The 18,994-nt window shown below is 39.5% G+C and overlaps 1 protein-coding gene across 1 annotated transcript; it reads right to left on the minus strand.

Moving 5' to 3' along the window:
* Nucleotides 1–1,800: 1,800 nt before the first annotated feature.
* Nucleotides 1,801–18,874, minus strand: LOC120575629 (pterin-4-alpha-carbinolamine dehydratase 2-like). The gene is made up of 4 exons (XM_039826448.1): nt 18,549–18,874; nt 16,665–16,796; nt 4,468–4,548; nt 1,801–2,115 (listed from the first exon to the last, which is right to left on the minus strand). Exons 1-4 carry the CDS (start codon nt 18,660–18,662, stop codon nt 2,020–2,022), a joined length of 423 nt encoding a protein of 140 aa, XP_039682382.1. The 5' UTR covers nt 18,663–18,874; the 3' UTR covers nt 1,801–2,019.
* Nucleotides 18,875–18,994: the final 120 nt, after the last annotated feature.

An 18,994-nucleotide genomic window follows, 5' to 3' on the forward strand; every position in this document is an offset into this window, starting at 1 on the left:
TGTAAAATGGCAAAACTGGGAAAATTTGACAAATTATTTAATCTGATGTAAATGCAGTCAGTCTATAGCCCATAAGGTTCAAGTTATCCTGTTAGTCAACGCCTAAAAGAAACCGGAAAACTGAGCTTCGGCAGCAACAGTCAAGCGTAGGTTACATACTGAGTTTTATGGGTTTGATCCAGCAATGTCATCTGAAAAAAAATATTACACACAAAACTTTTTAACATGACCTATCGAAATGGGAGTTTATTTGAAAAGCATGAATATCTATTGAAATTAAACATGAAATGAAACATTGACAGTGAACTATGCAAAACACATTCACCTGACCAGGTCAATCTGTGATGCTTTAAACCAAAAGGATGTGTCATTTTGTTATCTAATTTCAATAAATCTCTTCTCATGGGTGAATGTGATACTTTGGTAGTATATTTTCCCACCAGTGACCACATCTGACACCCCAGTTTGATTTGCACCAACTCATGTAGAAAGGACGGATGTTCTTTTCTGCTGCAGCTGCACTTTGTGTCGCGCGTCGCGTGATCCTAATCAACATTTTGGTTGAGACGTTTTAGTTTCAGAAATTACAGGTGCACCTAATTTTAATGTTTTCAACAAGGTGAGTTGAGAGTAGCATTTTTTATCTGAATCTTCAAAGTCAAGATAAGGGGCCAGAAAGGCCATTCTACTTTGCAGGGGCCAGCCAATTTGCATTCATTGTAATGACCTTGGCTGCTCAGCATCGAATTGCTGTTTCCAGCAAGCGTGCTACAAATTGTGGTGGAGGCACCTCTCTTCAGACTGTCACATTGCCTTCTCGCCACATTTTTTACATTTTGTGCTTTAACTAGAAATGTCACTGCTAGGCGTCCTCAGCTATGCCACTCATTTCGTTGTTAAAGTAACTTAACTCAGTTATGTTTGGGGGATTGTAACCCATTAAGATAAGCCCTAGCTTCATATTTACCATACAGACATGAGAGTGGTATCGATCTTCTCATCTAAATCTCATCAAAAAAGTGAATATCTTTACATTCGAAAATGCTGAATTATTCCTTTAGGTACAAGACCTTGAACATAAGTAAGATTGATAAAAGAATGCAAATTTGGGGGATTTGTATACACCTTGACCTGATTAAAAAAGGCTGACAAAGCATAATTACTAATTGTTAAGAAACAATTGACCAATTAACCAATTTGGGCATACACTATGTGGATACATCATCCATACATTAACTTTCTCCAGGCTACAAAGCTACAAAGCACAAGAGAGGACAGACAGACATTTTGCTACATAGGTTGGCAGCATGAACACAATTCTACCGATTTGGCTTTTATTACACGCTTTTCTGATCTTCTCCTGATGGCGATCCAGTCAAGAAAACACAGCAGCCCTATCTGACTCATCCCTTACCAAACCATAAATCACATAAATCCCCTTTCTACTAACTTTCACCCCTTCGTCATATTGCTCCGCTCTCCATGACCAAAAGGAGAACATGTGCTCTGGTGGAGGGCCGACAGGGAAAAGTATCCACTGGATCATTGGCAAGTACCAGACATAGTACTGCAGAGCAATTACACTCTCAATTTTAATTCCATGTGTGAAAATAAACACTGCTGAAAACAAGAAACCCACACAGTGACACACACATAAAGAAATTAAATCTGCCAGTCAGTTGGTGATGGAATCCTGAATCTAAACCACAGAGCAAAGTTTACTACAAAACCTTGGAAGTTTCATCTTATTTAAGAGTCAGCGCAGAGCTAAATTATTGTAAATCAATTACAGAGACAGCACTGTTTTACAAGTTTTATTCTGAGAGAAAGCTTGTACAAGATATGCTGCAAACAAAATACAAATATTAAAATAGAATATCTTTCACAGGTTTTATTTAGAACCCAGAGGTCTATGAATGAATAGTATTTTATCATTTACATGAGGAATCATTTTTTGACTGAGCAGAGTTGTGACTGAAAGCATAGAAACAAGGTGGGCTCTGATTAAAGACAAAGACATTACATTGAAAGTGCAATTTTGTCGATAAACTTTGCCATTTTGATGTCCCGCTTTGACAGTCCTCCACAGTCATGTGTAGTCAATGTAATCTGGACCTGTTAGGACACATACAAATTATTTGCAATCACAAAACAAAAACAGGATAAGTTATACTACAATCAACGTTTTACTACAAAATAAATCTTAAGAGTCAAACATTTTTGGTAAAATCCCAAAGTGCATGTTATCTAATTGTCAAGTTTAGATGGCAAAGAAGGATATCTGGTCAAAATTACATTTTCAATGAACTAATTGAATCAATATAGCGGATTATGTTGAAGGAGTGGTTTCTATGTACAAACTTACGTTCTTATTTACTTATTTTATTTTGTAGCCGTGACTCTCGACCACCATTGGGATCCCTTTTAACTGCTGACTACAGCTGCAGTTCTCCAACAATAAACTACCTTCGAAGAGCCACTTTTCAATACCACAGCAGCTATTAGTATTAATATTTGTATTTGATCATCAAGGGTTTTTCGTTAAGAGTATTCCTTTGAGTGTTGCACCTCCTAACTCTGAAAGAATGAGAAGGCTGTCTGCTTGTCCTCATGACAGCAAAGGTATTGGTAAATGTAATTGTGCCTCAATTGTGTCTCAAGACTGTTGTTGACTTAAGAACAAACTTTCATAGGGAGTTAGGTATAGACCATGGTATAGACTGAATCCCTGTGACATTGCGCAAACACAAAAATCACTTCCGGGTAAACAAATGGCGGTTTAACGCTTTTTTTATGTACTGTGTTGCTTTGCTCGCTTCTTTGATAAATCAAATCTAGCGTTACAAACAGCAACATCTCACCACCGGTCAGACTGACTAACTGCTAGTTTGGGTGGTGTCATTTTCTTGTCTGTGAGAGGTAAATTAGGTCTCCAACCTAATGTTGGTAAAAGTGTTGACATGTGAAAGCATCAAACGTGTTTTAGATAAACAAGATGAGAGTATATCCAGTTGTTCCTTGTCCCCGTTTTCTCAGTGCTGTTCAATTGTATGCACAGGACACAGGAGTTTTCTACACGGAAGTTCATGTAAACAAACATTGTGATTGGCAGGGGCGATTCTAGGATCAGACCTTTAGGGGGATGAGAATGTGACACGGATACAAAACTGTTAACAACCCCCCTGCTAAATCAGTAATTTTATTGGCCGATAATCTCTGAGCTAATTACTGAAAAACAACGTCCGCTAACGTTTTTTGACACTATGATGGAACTAAACCTGACACTTAAAACCACAAATTGTTCTTTCTACATTTCTGTTTAGCTTTAGAGATGTAGTTAAGTATTCTTTTTTTTTTCACTTTGGACAGAGCCAGGCTAGGTGTTTCCAGTCTTTATGCTAAGCTAGGCTAGCAACATGCTGACTCCAGCTCTGTACTTAACGCACAGACATAAGATTGATATCAATCTTCTCATCTGAATTTTGGAAAGAAAGCAAATAAGCATTTCTCGTGCAGCGTTTCCCCAAATGTTGAACTATCTCTTTAAGCCTTGATCCACATAGAGTGACAGATATTGTCCTGCAGGAACTGTGATAAAGTTAGTGGATGTCCAACTCCATGTCCAGCAGGCTGCCTTTGGCTCCACCTACTGAGGTTTGACTCAACCAATGAGGTTACTCCCTGGAGAGAAGCTCTGGCCCAAAAACAAAATGTTTGCAAACTCACATCTTATTATTGAGAGCCAATAAAACAGAATAGAGCATGAATGAATATTAATAGAATATCAGCAGCAGCTCAGTATACAGCATCTATTTTGTCGAGGCTGAAGCTCAGAGTGGGATTTATGTGTAAGTGTCTGCTGGAAAGTGCTGTGGGGGCCCAGAGACCTGTAGCACTATTCTACAGCCACTTTAATAAAGAGTGGATTAGGAGCAGCATTCCTGTCAGAGCACCCGGTCCACCACACAGTAACTCAGTGGCTACAGCCTAATGCTGAGAGATTTTCAGGGACTGGGTTTGTCATATCAACCACTACTTTATTTCTGAGGCAGAGAGAGTGAGAGCGTGCGTGAGCGTTGGGGTTGTGGAAGTTAGGTAGAGATATTTGCAGAGCTTTTCACAAGAAAAACGATGGGATTAGTGTGTGAAGCTACTGGGGTTTTTCGTCGTCCTGACTAACAGAGTGTGTTTCAGGCTTTGAGTGGCGAGCTCACCAGTGTTGGATTGTTTGACATGAAAAAAATCTGACTTTATCCAGGGTTGACTGATCTCGGTGGGTCTGCAATTTGTCATAAACCAACCGTAGCATTGTAAATATGGCAGTAACGCACGTAGCCGTGATAACACTGTTTGATTCTACAAGCCATGATTTCTGTAATGGATACTAAACAACTGCAGCTCTGTAAGTCACTCCTCAATCAGTATTACAAATTGTGATTTGGGCCATAATGTGGAGAAAGTTATTACCTTATTATAAACGTTGAACCATTCTGGGTGATGGTTCATCTTCTCTGCCTGCAGAGCCACTCGTGACATGAAGCCAAATGCCTGGTTAGGAAGAAACAACCGTCAATCAAAAACTTCAGGAATTTCTCTTCTATTATTGTATATATATATATATATATATATATATATATATATATATATTATTACACAAAAAATTAAACACAATTGTAGAACAACCTGGCCAGTGGCTCCCAGGTAATTGATTGGAAAAATGCTATTAAAAAAACATAGTCCAACAATATAAACATAATCATTTAGTGAAACTATTAAAAACACACGCAAAAATCCTGCTGTAAGAGATCTTACAAAATTACAATGCTCCATCACAACAAATGCCACCGTGTTGCAGCATTGATATTAAGGTCAGAATCAGTAAACCCAGGATGAAAAAAAGTAGGGCTGCAATTAACAAACTTCTTCTCATTATAGATTAATCAGTCAATTGTTTTCGCATTTTAATCGATTTGGTCTATAAAAATGGCAGGAAATGGTGAGAAATGCCCAAGGTGGCATCTTCACATGTCTTGTTATGTCCAATACCCAAAGATATTCCATTTACAATCATAGAACACTAAGAAAACCAAAAACTATTCATATTTGAGAAGCTGGAACCCGAGAATTTTGGCATTCTTTTTCTTTTAGAATAATTACTCAAGACGAATTGATTATCAAAATAGTTAAAATAGCTGGATAAAATTCTGGATTGACTAACTGATTTCTTGACTAATTGCTGCAGCTATAAAAGAAATTAGTAAAACATGTAGCAGCAGACACATGCAGCACAAGGAACAATGCTGCCATCTGAGGCACAGAGACGCACAAGACGGCGTCTCTGTGCATGTAGAAAACCCTCTGAAGGCATGTATGTGTATATATGCATACTTGCACATAGCATGCAGGCACACACTCAGAAACATACACACTCTTCATATTTTGAGTACGGCATGTGGCTCTCTCCAATCACAGGCCATCCAGGGAGTGATTATGGTTATTTTAATTATCTACAAAGAGAAGAGTGAAATCCCTCGTCATGTCCACTATGAAGAGAGGAGAAAAAAAATCAGCTAGGCCTATTTCAGAGCAATTTCCCACTGCAATCTCAATTAAGCCCCTAAATACTTCCTCCCTGCCTAATTAAATCAACTGAAACACCATTGTTTACAGGACATGGCTGCAGCCCCGTCCACCACCTGACATGACGAAACAGAATTACTCTCGCAGAAGAAATTGCATTTAGCCTTTTTAGTGCGTTGTAACCAATTTCTGAGACGTCCTGTTCGGTGCCTGTGCAGCGCGACGCATGTAACACGATCAGCAGCTTGATCAAATTGGTTATCAAGGAAACCGTCTCCTGATCAATTTAAGTAATTGGCATATTCCTGCAACTTGACCCCACTGGCACCAATTTGGAGACTGAGGCGGTCTGCTTTTTCTCAGTTCTTATTGGCTCTAATGGAGATGGCTAAGCAGCCTGTCATGTCAGGTGTTGTCCAAACATGTCCTCTCTCTCTCTCTCTCAGGGCTGAGCTCAGGCTAATCTGCTGCCGAGGAACATTGAGTGACAGCTAAAAGGATTCTGTGTGAACACTTAAGGGTTCCTTCACATTGTCCCATTTCAAAACACCAAAAACTCACTTTCCAGCCTGGACTTTGTTATGGAACAAAGATTCATCCCCTTGGCATTTCAACACACTCCCGATTGGCCAAAATTGGGATAAAAATAAACATTAAGACAGTTTTTTACACTGACATTTAAATCAATAATTTCCCTTGTTTTTATTTTCATCATCATCATCATCATCATTGGCGCCAGGCACCCGTTGCTGTGGTGGATCTGCACTCTCTGGACCTTTCAGCTGCAGAAGCTAATGAGCTTCCCTGTCCCCATGTGAAATGTTAATTTCTATGTTGAAATTTCCAGAGGCCACTCTGCATAGATTACTTATGCTAAAGCCAGATCAATATTATTGGCCAATTTTGACTAATTACAGATATATCTGTATTGTTATATAGGTTAGCTGATCAGTAACAATTGTAAATTGTACAATACAGAAATGCCAAAGATATATTTTAGGTATTTCTTTTTTTTTTCAACTGTAAAAAATCCCGTTCAGTACATGTCTTGCTTGTAATTTAATACTCAAATTTGAGGGATCATTATCAAAATTGTTGAATGATTATTAGATGATACACTGTGATCAGAGTTATTGTTATCGGAAAAAAATCTGTATTAGCCAATAAAAAAAAAAGAAATCCAGTCGGGCTTTACTTAATGCCCGTTTAATTTCTTGGCTGAATTTTTTTCACTTCTGGCCAAAAGTCCAAAAGCTGTATGCTGATTATTGCCGTCTACATGACTGTAAAAATATAGGGTTTCATTTTACTGGAACAGTTTCATATTTATTCCCGCTGGAAATTGACTGTTTTCATGCTCCTGGCCTTGATCAGAATATGTGAATAATGGTTATACTTCCGTTTTTAATACAGGGAGGATATCTTTTAACACTACATGTCTGCCAACTGGGTCACACCACTTTAAAGCAACATTACCACAATAATACAGTTGCACTGGCCTGCAACTGCAAACATCGGCATTCACATCTGTATGATATATTTCCACAAATTTCCAATGAAGGAACTTGTAGTCTGGATAAATAATTGGTCACTTCAATTCTGTTTTAATTCAAGAAGTGTATTTTTCTTCCTAAGCCATCTCATGGCATGCTGAAGTTTGCTAAATGATTAAGAACAAATGCTGTATTAGCACTGTGTTTTTTATTAGCATTTTGAATCCATTTAATTTGAATTGACAATGAACCAACCCCAACTCGAGCCAATACTCATTATCCAAACTTCAAAGTGCCGCACAATACGCTGGCTGCACTGCTTCTATCAAGCGAAGTGTCACACTTCCTGAAAAGTTACATGTCCACATTTCGACCTCATTGATGTGCAAACGAACCACAGAGCAAAATGTAATTTGGAGGACAGCGGAATGTGAAACGGAAGATGACTAGTTCAGCCTGTACGCAACATGAACCCTGAGAGAAGTCTCTTCAGTCGAAGGAAAGCAAAAAAAGAGGCGAGAAAAAAGCTATTTAATCTCCCACTACAGATGAATTGGAGTTGAATGTTTAAATAACTTGAAATCCTGAAAAGGCATGAAAAATCGCCCTGTATCGGCCTTTTCTCACAGGTGGTGGTCCCTCGGGGGCAGTAAGGAGAGTAGCAGGACACAATACTGCCAAAGTGGCAGCGCTACGCCTATCTGTCACCTGTAGGTCATCACAACGCCCTACACTTGGGCCAAACAAGGAAATAAACCAACCCTCAACTCCATATGAGGTCTTATGTCAACAGAGGTCAAGGACTCTCCCTCTTAAAGTGCTTTGTTTACCCCATTTGTATTGTCAGGGCCACACTTCTCGAGCCAACAGGTCAGCCAGCCAGTTGGCTATCCATTCATTCAGCCAGCTAGCCGTCCTCTCCAACTGGCCCAACAAGCTGTAGCTGTCAGAGTCCGATAATTTGACATGACATTATACAGGCCCCCGTCTCAAATAATCAGAAACACCCGACAGCAGACCCCCGCTATGCCCCTTTCCCTGCGCACCCGCTTTTGAGGAGTCAATTTGGTGCTATTAAGGCATGATTGTCATACAACACTGGATGAGACAATTTGACGTCGGAGCAGAGCGGTGTTCTCTCTCTCATTGCGGCCGTGGGCTGGAATACAAGACTCAGTTTCAAACACATGTGTCTGTTATTTACAGATCGGTTTTCCACCGCCACGCGGTCCAGAGGCTTAGAAACGCCTGCTCTGTCTTGCCAGGACTAAGTGCATGCAGATTGTGCCTACTCTTACTAGTCTCTGACAGACACACACACATGCACACTGATGCATGTACGAATGCACATATGCAAAGCTCCTCAGCATACACACAAGCATGTGTCGACACACACAAAGACAAGCTGCTCTCCTCCATTACACACCACCACGACTACCCGATGATTACCCTGCGAGCCCCATCATCACCCGCGTCAGCCCCCTGGAAAACCTTCGCTCCTCCGCAGTGAAAGGCAAGAACGCTGTGAATTGCCCGGTGGTGGTGGTGGTGATGATGATGATGATGACGACCACACCTCTTATGTCTCATTTCTCTCCTTTCCCAAACAGCTCTCCACAAGCTTCCAGCTGGCCGGACAAGGCTGCCCGCTAAGTTGACATGTAACTTAAAGCAAAATATTGAATAATTCTGAAGCAAAGCTGCCAAGCGCTAAAGTTCTCTCATGCAGTAGAGAGAGCTCTGCTAGGCTTGTGTAACGTCATAATCTTCTCGAATGCACATTCTTTAAGTTGAGAGACACTGAGAAGAGCTTCAATTTGATACCCAAAGGTGATTGACAAAGGTGATACACGCTGGGAACACTCATTAAGTGACTGATGTCCTGTGTAACAAATGTTCACACAAGTCAGTTCCTCTTCATGTAACGAGTGTCATGTAATGCTCAGGCATGGTGTTAAGGCCAACTTATGCAAACCCCCTCATTAACTGCAGGGTTACCAGCAAAGGCTTAAAAAGACATTGGGCTCGTCAAAAGAGCGCAGACGTCAGGGCCATCTTAGTTTACCAAAGGACTGATAGCCAGATTATCTAACCACCTCCGCTTGGGCGCCACACCTCACTGCTTCCCTGCAGCCATTTTCACAAGATGAGATGAATGCGTGATGCCTCCAGTTCCCAGGGAATGTTCCATTTTGGACACGGAGGTGGGAACTGAACACCGCTGAGCCGATTAACCAGCCTCTCGCTGTGAGTAAGGGATATGGTGTGAGCGCTTGTGTAGGGCGGTTATGTATACATGTGTGTATAGATATGTAATTTTAAAAGACTGGTGGACTGATTATTTAAGGTTCTTTAAACATTCATTAACACATTTTTATGCCAGAAAATGACAAGGTGTCTGTGTTTCCGACAGATTTTTATTTTTGTTAGGGTGGAAAAGCCGCTGAAACCGTTTATTTATGACACTAAAAAAAAAATTACTGACCACACCTATCCCATAGTTAAGAAACTCTGCAGTACTCTGAGAACATACAAAAATGTAATTAACAATTAATTAAGTTAGGTCTACTGACAATACTGACATTAGTTTTTCACTTAATAATTTCATCGGTATTCAAAAGTATTCATTATATAATAATAAAACAATATTAATAAAGAAAACCATGGCAGTCATAGTATTTTTGGAGCTGTAACCAGCAAATGTTTATTATTTTAATTGATAACTGACCAAAAATAATAACTGTATATCATACTACACACTTGTCAATCGACAAACTCTCAACAAAAAACAGAAATAAATTGTGTAATTGTGCAAAAAAATTGAATTAAATTTTGTGAATTGTTTGTATGTCAGACGAGAACTTCATAAGGAGTACAACAAGGCAAAGTCGAGGAAGTGGTCAATGTCAGCAAAATAATTCCTCAGTCTAACCCTTGAGCATGCATGTGAAGCAGGAGGGGGATGGCTCTGAGAGTTTGGTTTACCCAGGGGCTCAGTTTGAGTTGTAGGACAACTTATTCAACACAAGCAGAGCAAGGCCCGTAACGAGAGGCAGAGGCTTGAAGGAGATTTGGGGAGCCCCCCGACTGAATATAAAAAGGGGGGGATCAACCTCTGAGAGCCGAGCGGAGGGAGCTTTCGGAACACAGCAATGCTCTCCTCAGTCTCAAAATTGGAACTTAAGTCCAAAAGCTGTGTGTGGACGCTGCAGCTTTTTCCGGTGCTTGTAATGCGTTTATAGTCTGTGGTTATCCACAACTTTTGCATGTTGTTTGTCTCAAAGTTTGTGTCATATTCATTTTTTGCATTGTGTTTTGCAAAAATATGACTGTAAATGTTGTGAATTTATAAAAAAAATCAAGTGCCATTTTATTCATTTATTCTAGCAAACCTTGACACTGAATAGCGCTCTAACATGACCTCAAATAGTTTCTGACACAGCTTTGTGGAGTTTTACGGCATCAGTCTGTGACAGTTATGTGCTCATTATGAGGTTGAATGTAGCCAACGAACACACATCCCTGTCTTTTAGATATATGGAGGCCTGATTGCTGACCCTTTCAAACTGATTTTCAATACAAGTCTTTATATCTTATACATAGACATGTACAGAAGTCACTGAGAGGTTGGGCAAACATTAATGCAGCAATATAGCCCCTATAAGAACATACCACTGAGTGAATACTGCAAATATTCTTGAATAGTTTAACAATATATTGCATCTTATTGATTAATAATAAGCAATTTATTCCTATAAAACCATGACTTTAGTGAATTCTTCAGTCTCATTCACTCAAAGTACCTTTCATGAATGCTAATTTGACTTGGACATAAAGTAAATAGTGTTTAATACTTAATTTTACATAAGGTCAACATTCAAGATTTTCGTTTTTGAGTCAAAATTTTACCACTGCTCATTGCTAACTCTTTGGTAGCCATAGTGGCTGTATGATGTACTAAATGAACACAGTTGACGAGGTAACCTAAATAGGGCTACAACTAAAGTTTTATAATCCTTTAATCTGTTTTTTAATTGGTCAATTAATCAATCATTAGGTCTTTAAAATATCAGAAAATGTCTTCAAATTGGTTATTTTGTCTGAACAGCCAAATACTCAATATTTAAGACCTGATATTCAATTTAGAATGATATAATTTTCCCCCCCAAATACTTAAGTAAAATTGTTGTAAATTTATTATCATTTCAGCACTTTTCCCCAAAAAACCTGGAAACCCAAATTAACTTCTCCCTGGTGAACACGCTCTTCTGCCTGGTTCACCCGTAAATAAAAACAGTTTAGTGCACTCACAGATATTTACCTGGTTAAAAAGGTTTCTCTACTTAAGGAGGGGCTTGTTCACTTTGCAGGACAGACTCGAGATAACAACCAGCCATTCTCCCATCCCGAATGCAGCTTTTGAGTGATTTCTCCCCCCCCCCATCACTGTATGACTGAGTATTTGTGGGGAAGAGATGGAATGCCATCGTTGTCAACTTCAGCTAACATAACACAACAGTTGAGCATGCACAGCTCACCTCTCCTATACAAACTGCATCTTAAGGCAACCCATTTCACTTGTGTCGCATGAATGTTTCCAATTCATCCACCAAAACGTAAAGCAGATGGTCATCTGTAAACATGCATGACATAAAGCTTGATACATAAACAACTTCAGTGACTGCAGCTAAAAAACAAACACAATTCCAACCAAAATGTACAGTATTAAAGACACACACACACACACACACACACACACACACACACACACACACACACACACACACACACACACACACACACACACACACACACACACACACACACACACACACACACACACTTGATTGCAGGGATTCTCACTGACCAAAGTGACTCCAGACGGAGGATTTCACCTCTCAAACCTGATTAAACATCACTGGACTTGATGAGGAAAATAACTCAGTTACTTCACAGACTACTGCCACTATCAACGCACAGTTTACCCACATGCCGCAGATTAATTACTGAGCTGCAACAGCATCATAACACTTTCCACACGCAGTAATCAAAGAAAAATAAAAAGTCAAAATAGCAAATCCAGCTGTCATGCTCTTTTTTAGTTCATTCGCAGCTAAGAGTGGCTCTGTGCCTCATGTGTTTGCTCATTCAACAGACTGCCACTGTGGATACAGTCAAAGACACGTCTCTACCGCCCCCTAGAGACCAGTAGAGGAAGTGTTTCAACTCACAGAGAGGGGATTTGTTATTCTCATTATAAACTCTCGGGGATCTGATTTCCTCAAGCCCATCACTCGCAGATAAGTGGTGAATGGAAATCAGCCAGCGTGTCGCTCCTCATCTCCATTCCCCTCTGGTAAAAGCCCTTTAAGAACAGCCATGAAAAATGAGCTAGAGAGTTTGTGAAAATGCATCAGAGAACTGGAGGGGTGTCTGGAGAGAGAATAAAAGAGAGTGAAAAAGAGGGACAGAGAGACAGACGCAGAGAGTTGCCAACATGTAAAATTGGAACAACATGAGCTCATTCCCCAATAACATGGGGCACAGAATGGGAATGAGAGACAGACAAAGACAGAGATGGGGAAAGGAGGGTGGCAATGGGCAAGAACAGAAAGCAATGCACATCTACCAGAAGGAATGATGGGGTTGTTAGTGGTTTGTGAACGAGATGAAACATTTTAACCAATTTGATTGTTTGTGAAAGAAATCGTTCTGATCGAACCCCCAATTGCTGCCAACTGGCCGCCTGGCGCGTCTCAGGGTAATGCAGCCTGACGTGTCAGGGTAAGAGGAGAGGCTTTAGAGCCAGGAGGAACAGATGGGGGAGGTCAGCGCTCACCCCCCGACTTCAAACACAGGGAAGTGTAAAAACTGACTATTTTAGGGGCTAAAACAACTAACGACAGGATTAGAGGATGTCCGCTAAGTGGCCTTGAGATGTTGCAGTTTATTTCGCCCAATACAGGGCTGAGGCAAAGTAGCAAGCTGCAAAAAAAAACATTAGTGTATCACTTTTAGTTTTTCTTTTACACTCAGAAGTAATAGAACTGGTATGAACTACCACACAGTTCACAATAAGTGTGATACAGTCACAGGGAATTTAAAGTCATATTTTCCCTGTGCTGTGATAAACCGCACCTGTCTGGTACAACAAGCATGATTAAGTTGTTTGCAGACCAACTTGAGGCAGGTCAGTTACACAGAAGACTCAGGAAAATCCTTTTCACAACAAAAACATACTACAAAAACATATCTGTGGCAACACCGATGTGTGGTAAAATATACTAATCTCAAGGCTCACTTACTAGCTTGTTTTCTGAAACTTTCAATCATATCCCATGGCTTTAACAACTGGCCATATAAAGGACTTCATGACCAAATTGTTATCACGTTACCAAACTGTATAGTCACAAAAACACCGGAGCAAGTTCCGTTCGTTAAAGAGGGTTTTGGGATACAGTCGAAAGCTTCAGACACAGCTTGTAAGTCAACCTTGAGTTTAGAATATTTTACAAAAATACTATATATTTTCTTCATTTCAAAAGCTTCTGTGAATTCCATGCACTGTTGTTGTGGATTGACTGCTTTAATTTGACTTTGTTTTTTTATTCTGTGTCAATGGGATCAAATGTGTTATATGATTATGTTGGGTTCTTACTGTGTTTGATTTCACTGTGGACTTTGTGAGGTCGGGAGCACCGGCCCAAACAACTTTCCCTCTGTGGGATCATGAAGTTGATCTGAATCTGAAGTGCAGATTGTTGTGTAAAGACTTGTTTCAAAGGTTTCGATATCATTTTCACACTAGAGTGCGGATCGGGCCACATTTTTCTGTCCGAGCCCGGCCCGCATTCGACAGAGCAGTAACCGAAACCGGCCCGAGCCTGACAGGTATTAAGATATTTATGTCCGAGCCCGAACCGAGTCCGACACAGTTAAAATCACATTTCTTTTCTCATACTGATGACACATACATTTGTGTGTGTGGAAAGCCCGCTTTTATTAAGCAACTGTAGGAAGGCATTCGGGAAATGTCAACAGATGAGCGCATCAGCGCACACGGGGCAACAAGCGCACATTAACACAGGCATGCACCTACATAATAAACTTTTTTAAATTTAAAATTTCAATGCTTTATAGCGCTCCCAACGGGTCCCGACGGGCCCCACGGGCTCGGTTCAGGTAACCATCCTCTATTTCACGCAGCTCATCAGGACAACTGAAATTAAAGCTATAGTGCACTGTTTCTGTCTTCCACCATGAGGAATTTTTTTTTAAGATTATTTTTGGGGCTTTTCTGCCTTTAATTTTTGACAGGACAGCTAGGTGAGAAAGGGGAGAAAGAGGGGGAAGACATGCAGGAAATTGTCACAGGTCGGATTCAAACCCTGGACCTCTGCGTCAAAGGATAAACCTCTCAGTATATTTGTGCCTGCGCTACCACTGAGCTAACCCAGCCACACCCCCATGAGGACTTCTAGGTAATGGACTCTTCAGAAGAGATAATTATCTTCACTTGATTTTCTGTGCGCAAAAGTTGCAGGACAACACCATTTTGTAGACATAGCCATACTGAGAAATACAGAGAGATGTGTGGAGCTGATAGTCTTAATTAGCTTTGTATCAACTCATTTGGCAATGGATTAAATGTAACAGACGTTCATTAATATAAAAAAAGTTAGGCACTAAAGCATTAAATATAAACCAACTTAAAACACACTTTTCAGATAACTGCATATTTTCCTCCTATTTGTATCAATTTTTCTTAAAGAATTCACGTACAGTGTCCTTGGGTGGCTTGAAAAGCACTTTATCAAAAAAACACAGATCTTATATCAAACAGGGCACCAACCTTAAACATGAAGTCACAAGGTGACTGACATTACCAAACTGTCCGGATGCGATTAGGGCTGGGTATCGATCCCACAACTTCCTCAAAAGTCTCAGAATTTGGCATTGAATGTTTAGGTTCATAGTCAAGTTTAGTTATTCTCTGAGAAAATATTTCCTAATATAAATAGTTTGCTTTCGATTGTATTTTGTATTGTATTTTATTTGGGAAAAGTTGTCATTCAGCTGCTTGTACTGAGACAATGTTAAACACTGATGCACTGAGACATTTGACATGTTTTGTGAAATGAAAAAAACATTATTTAATATTGTGGTCTGAGAAAAAATGTAATTCAGTCAGATTATTATATATATTTTTGTGTAAATTATGTTTTCTGTTCTTATTTTTTGTATTAGGAACATGTATTGTGTATGATATACAGCAATAATTTTATTTTGCTTCTTTGAAAATGAATGTAAATTTCAGGAATTTTCATTCATCCTTGGTATTTTTGTACGTCATGAAATCTCATGTGAGATGGGCCATTTCCACAGTATAACACGAAAATAAAACATTCATTTATTAATTCATTGTAGAAAAACATGTTTATATCCTCAAAGTACTGTATAATTTTAGGTACTCTAACTGTGCTGTAACTTACAGTATCAGTATTGTATTAGGACCTAGTCCTAGATGTGACAAACTTGCCCATTTGTTGCCCAAGTGCTTTAACATGCAGTACCAAGACTTTATTACGGCTTTCAATATTTTCCACAGTTGCTCATGTGAGGTGACCCAGCTTGCCCCGTCTATAGAGCCCCATGCTCGACAACGAGTAGAAATAATGGCTTCTCTCATAAACAACAACCTTTCAGGAGTCTTTTCTTTGCAGGTAGCAACAAACAAAAATACAGCAGCAGAGAGGAACCTGCCTCCTGCTGCACCTGCAACCAATCAGCGTATAAACACAGATGAATTTGTGTGTTTCCGATGGTTAGCGTAATGGCTGCGCGTCTGGCGGTCTGCGTCCTGATCTCCATCAAACAAATCTCCAGCCAGCTTACAACAGCCCCGTGAAGACCACAGCAGAACGCAGAGGCCGACAGTTTTCTAAATTGAAAAAAAAGAACTACAAAAAATGACAGAGGTTCATCGCAGACTCTACCTGCCGTCTGGAATTTTAAAAAAACTACAAAAACTTAAGCAAATGTCATCTGCCTGTGTCTGTGTTCTTTCTTTCATTATAAATTGAATAAAAGCCCACTCTAACACTCTACACACTCTAACTAGCTGCACAGGAATGCAGATTTGGTGCGACATTGACATCCCAGTGATTAGCTATGACTGTTAATCTCAATAATTTGAGGCAGCTACTTACATCCAACTCTTGACTGATATATCTAATGACAGCTTTAGTGCTGTCAATATGGCTAAAGTCTGATATTATTTAACACGGAAACTAAAATCAGCCATACTGTGTGTGCAATTTTGTTTGCTATTTTCCTTTCATTTATATGGCAGGTGAATCCCATCAATACAGCTTCTATTTGAAATGATGACCTGCTGCTGTACACTATGTTCATGTGCATAGGGATCTGTCAGCCTTGCCAAATATAATCTTAGCCTTAAACCAAAGTCCGAACCCTTACCTAAAACAAAGGAAGTGATAAAAAAAAAAAAGCTCACTTTACAAAAACATTCTGAACTCAAAGTCAACTAACATGTCACAAACACACACACACACACACACACACACAAACCTGATTAAAGGTTTTAAAGTGAAGCTCTTTGAAGATGGCATCGCGGCCCTCCACATCCACCCATCCTTTGGTCCTGAGGTCCATCACCTGCTGATCCCGGTCTGCAGGAGAGAGCCAGTGGGAGTCTGACGACTGGAGACAAAAACACACAAAACTCAGAATGCGTACATTTTGTTGTTCCTGTCGTAGTTATTATATTCAAATAAGCACTTATTCTGTGTTTAATCTCTTTTCTCAATCTACTGTGGTGCTCTCTATGTGTTGTATTAAATGTTTTCGTTTCAGTTGTAAATCAGGGAAGTAATTCTTATTTAACAACATTACATCTCGAAAACTGTTATTTTTACAATATCATCAGTGGTTGGTGTTTGTTTTTTAAGACTTCTTCTAACCTAAGGTCACGTTGATCCAGACAGGCTAATTAAGTGCAGCCTTTACTGCTACTCTGGAACCACAGGTTTAAAGTAAAGCTTGAGATGTGATTTATTATACAGTATCTCACAAAAGTGAGTACACACCTCACATTTTAGTAAATATTTCATTATATCTTTTAATGGGACAACACTGAAGAAATGACACTTTGCTACAATGTAAAGTATTAAGTTTACAGCTTGTATAACAGTGTAAATGTGCAGTCCCCTCAAAATAACTCAACATACAGCCATTAATGTCTAAACCGCTGGCAACAAAAGTCAGTACACCCCTATGTTAAATTCCCATTCCCATTTATTTTTAAAGGCCAGTTATTTCATGGATCCAGGATACTATGCATCCTGATAAAGTTCCCTTGGCCTTTGGAATTAAAATAGCCCCACATCATCACATGCCCTTCACCATACCTAGAAATTGGCATAGGTACTTCCCATAAAATCATCTCTCTATCATCTCTTTATCAGGATGCATAGTATCCAGGATACTATGCATCCTGATAAAGTTCCCTTGGTCTTTGGAATTAAAACAGCCCCCATCATCACATACCCTTTACCATACCTAATGAAATATTTACTAAAATGTGAGGGGTGTACTCACTTTTGTGATATACTGTATATTCGATGTCACATTCTTTGTGGCAGTTACCTAAGTGCTATTAGTGCTGCGTCCGCAAGGTGGCGGCCTTGGACCTTAAATAAGGGTACTACTGGCCGTACTGGCCTACAGTAATTAGGAACCAAACAAGCAATGGCCGCAAGTTATATTGATATTTCTGTAATATTCATATTTAACTGTACAATTACTGAGTATGAATTCTCCATCTGTAGCCTACATTAAAAAACCACACACACCAAACGTCATTACTAATTCATAATCTGTTTAATATTGGCTTGCTTGTTTGCAAACTCACACTTACATTAATAAGAATATAAATCTTGTCTGACTTGTTAAAAGCATTTTTTTTTTCAACACATCAACATTTTTCGTCGAAATCTTAAAATCGAAAATGTAATTATATCGCAAGCGCTCACAAAATTGAAGTCCAAAATTAAGGGCAATGAAATTTCAAGTTCTATTGTCTCGTGACTTGAGTTATATCCATTAAACCATTTACGCCGAATTGAAAATTAGCTTTGAAGCAATTCGAAAATGCCACAAGTGTTGGCTAAAATACGTGTCATTTTACAGCCGTGCATGTAGACATTTAATTCAGAGCTTTTCATATAGAGTTTGGCGTACATGCTCTTTTTAATGACTTACGGCGCGTTGCATGGGGCTATAGCCACTTGCTACTTCAAGGCTCTGAAGTAGCACGTACATGTTTGTACAGTTCTTGTCTCATGAGATTACACTCATACGTACTGTTACGTTAAATAACTCCAGCTTCCAATAGAATATGTAGATTTGTATACATGCTAATGCTAAAAGACTGGCTGTCACTGGAGCACTCACCATTTTAGACAAGTGGTTGTTTGAGAGCGGAGGCAGCAGCAGACTGCTCACCCTGAACAGACTGTTGCGGGGCCATGAGCTGCTCGTCCTCAAGGTAAACATTAACCCAGACATAACCAACACTTTGTCAACCGTTATCCCTTTCAACTAGCAACTCTTCTGCTCCCTGCGTGTCCTCACACTCTTTACCATAGCTGTTCAGTTTACTGCCTGTTTAAAATCCAGTAGTTTCCATAGGAGTCTGGTCATGCCAAAGTGACTACTCCAAGTGTTGCAGTGATAAATGCATGTCTTGCAAACCAGATCCTCCAATCAGTGAGTTTAGGTCATGGCAGAATTAGAACAAAATCAATTATATTTCCAGTAGCATATCCATGTATATCCTTTCTGAAAACAACCTTTAATTATGCGTTTATATAATTTCAAGTGAACCATTTGTCAGATTA

The sequence above is a fragment of the Perca fluviatilis genome, chromosome 16 (genome assembly GCF_010015445.1).
Source record: "Perca fluviatilis chromosome 16, GENO_Pfluv_1.0, whole genome shotgun sequence".
Lineage (NCBI taxonomy): Eukaryota > Metazoa > Chordata > Actinopteri > Perciformes > Percidae > Perca > Perca fluviatilis.

What these genes read in the sequence shown, in the direction of transcription:
- LOC120575629 (XM_039826448.1), bottom strand. Translation starts at nt 18,662, where the DNA reads ATGTCTGGGTTAATGTTTACCTTGAGGACGAGCAGCTCATGGCCCCGC. An exon ending in ACTTTAAAACCTTTAATCAG is followed by an intron (nt 4,549 to 16,664) that starts GTTTGTGTGTGT and finishes CTTCCTAACCAG; the next exon opens with GCATTTGGCTTCATGTCACG. An exon ending in GGTTCAACGTTTATAATAAG is followed by an intron (nt 2,116 to 4,467) that starts GTAATAACTTTC and finishes GTGTCCTAACAG; the next exon opens with GTCCAGATTACATTGACTAC.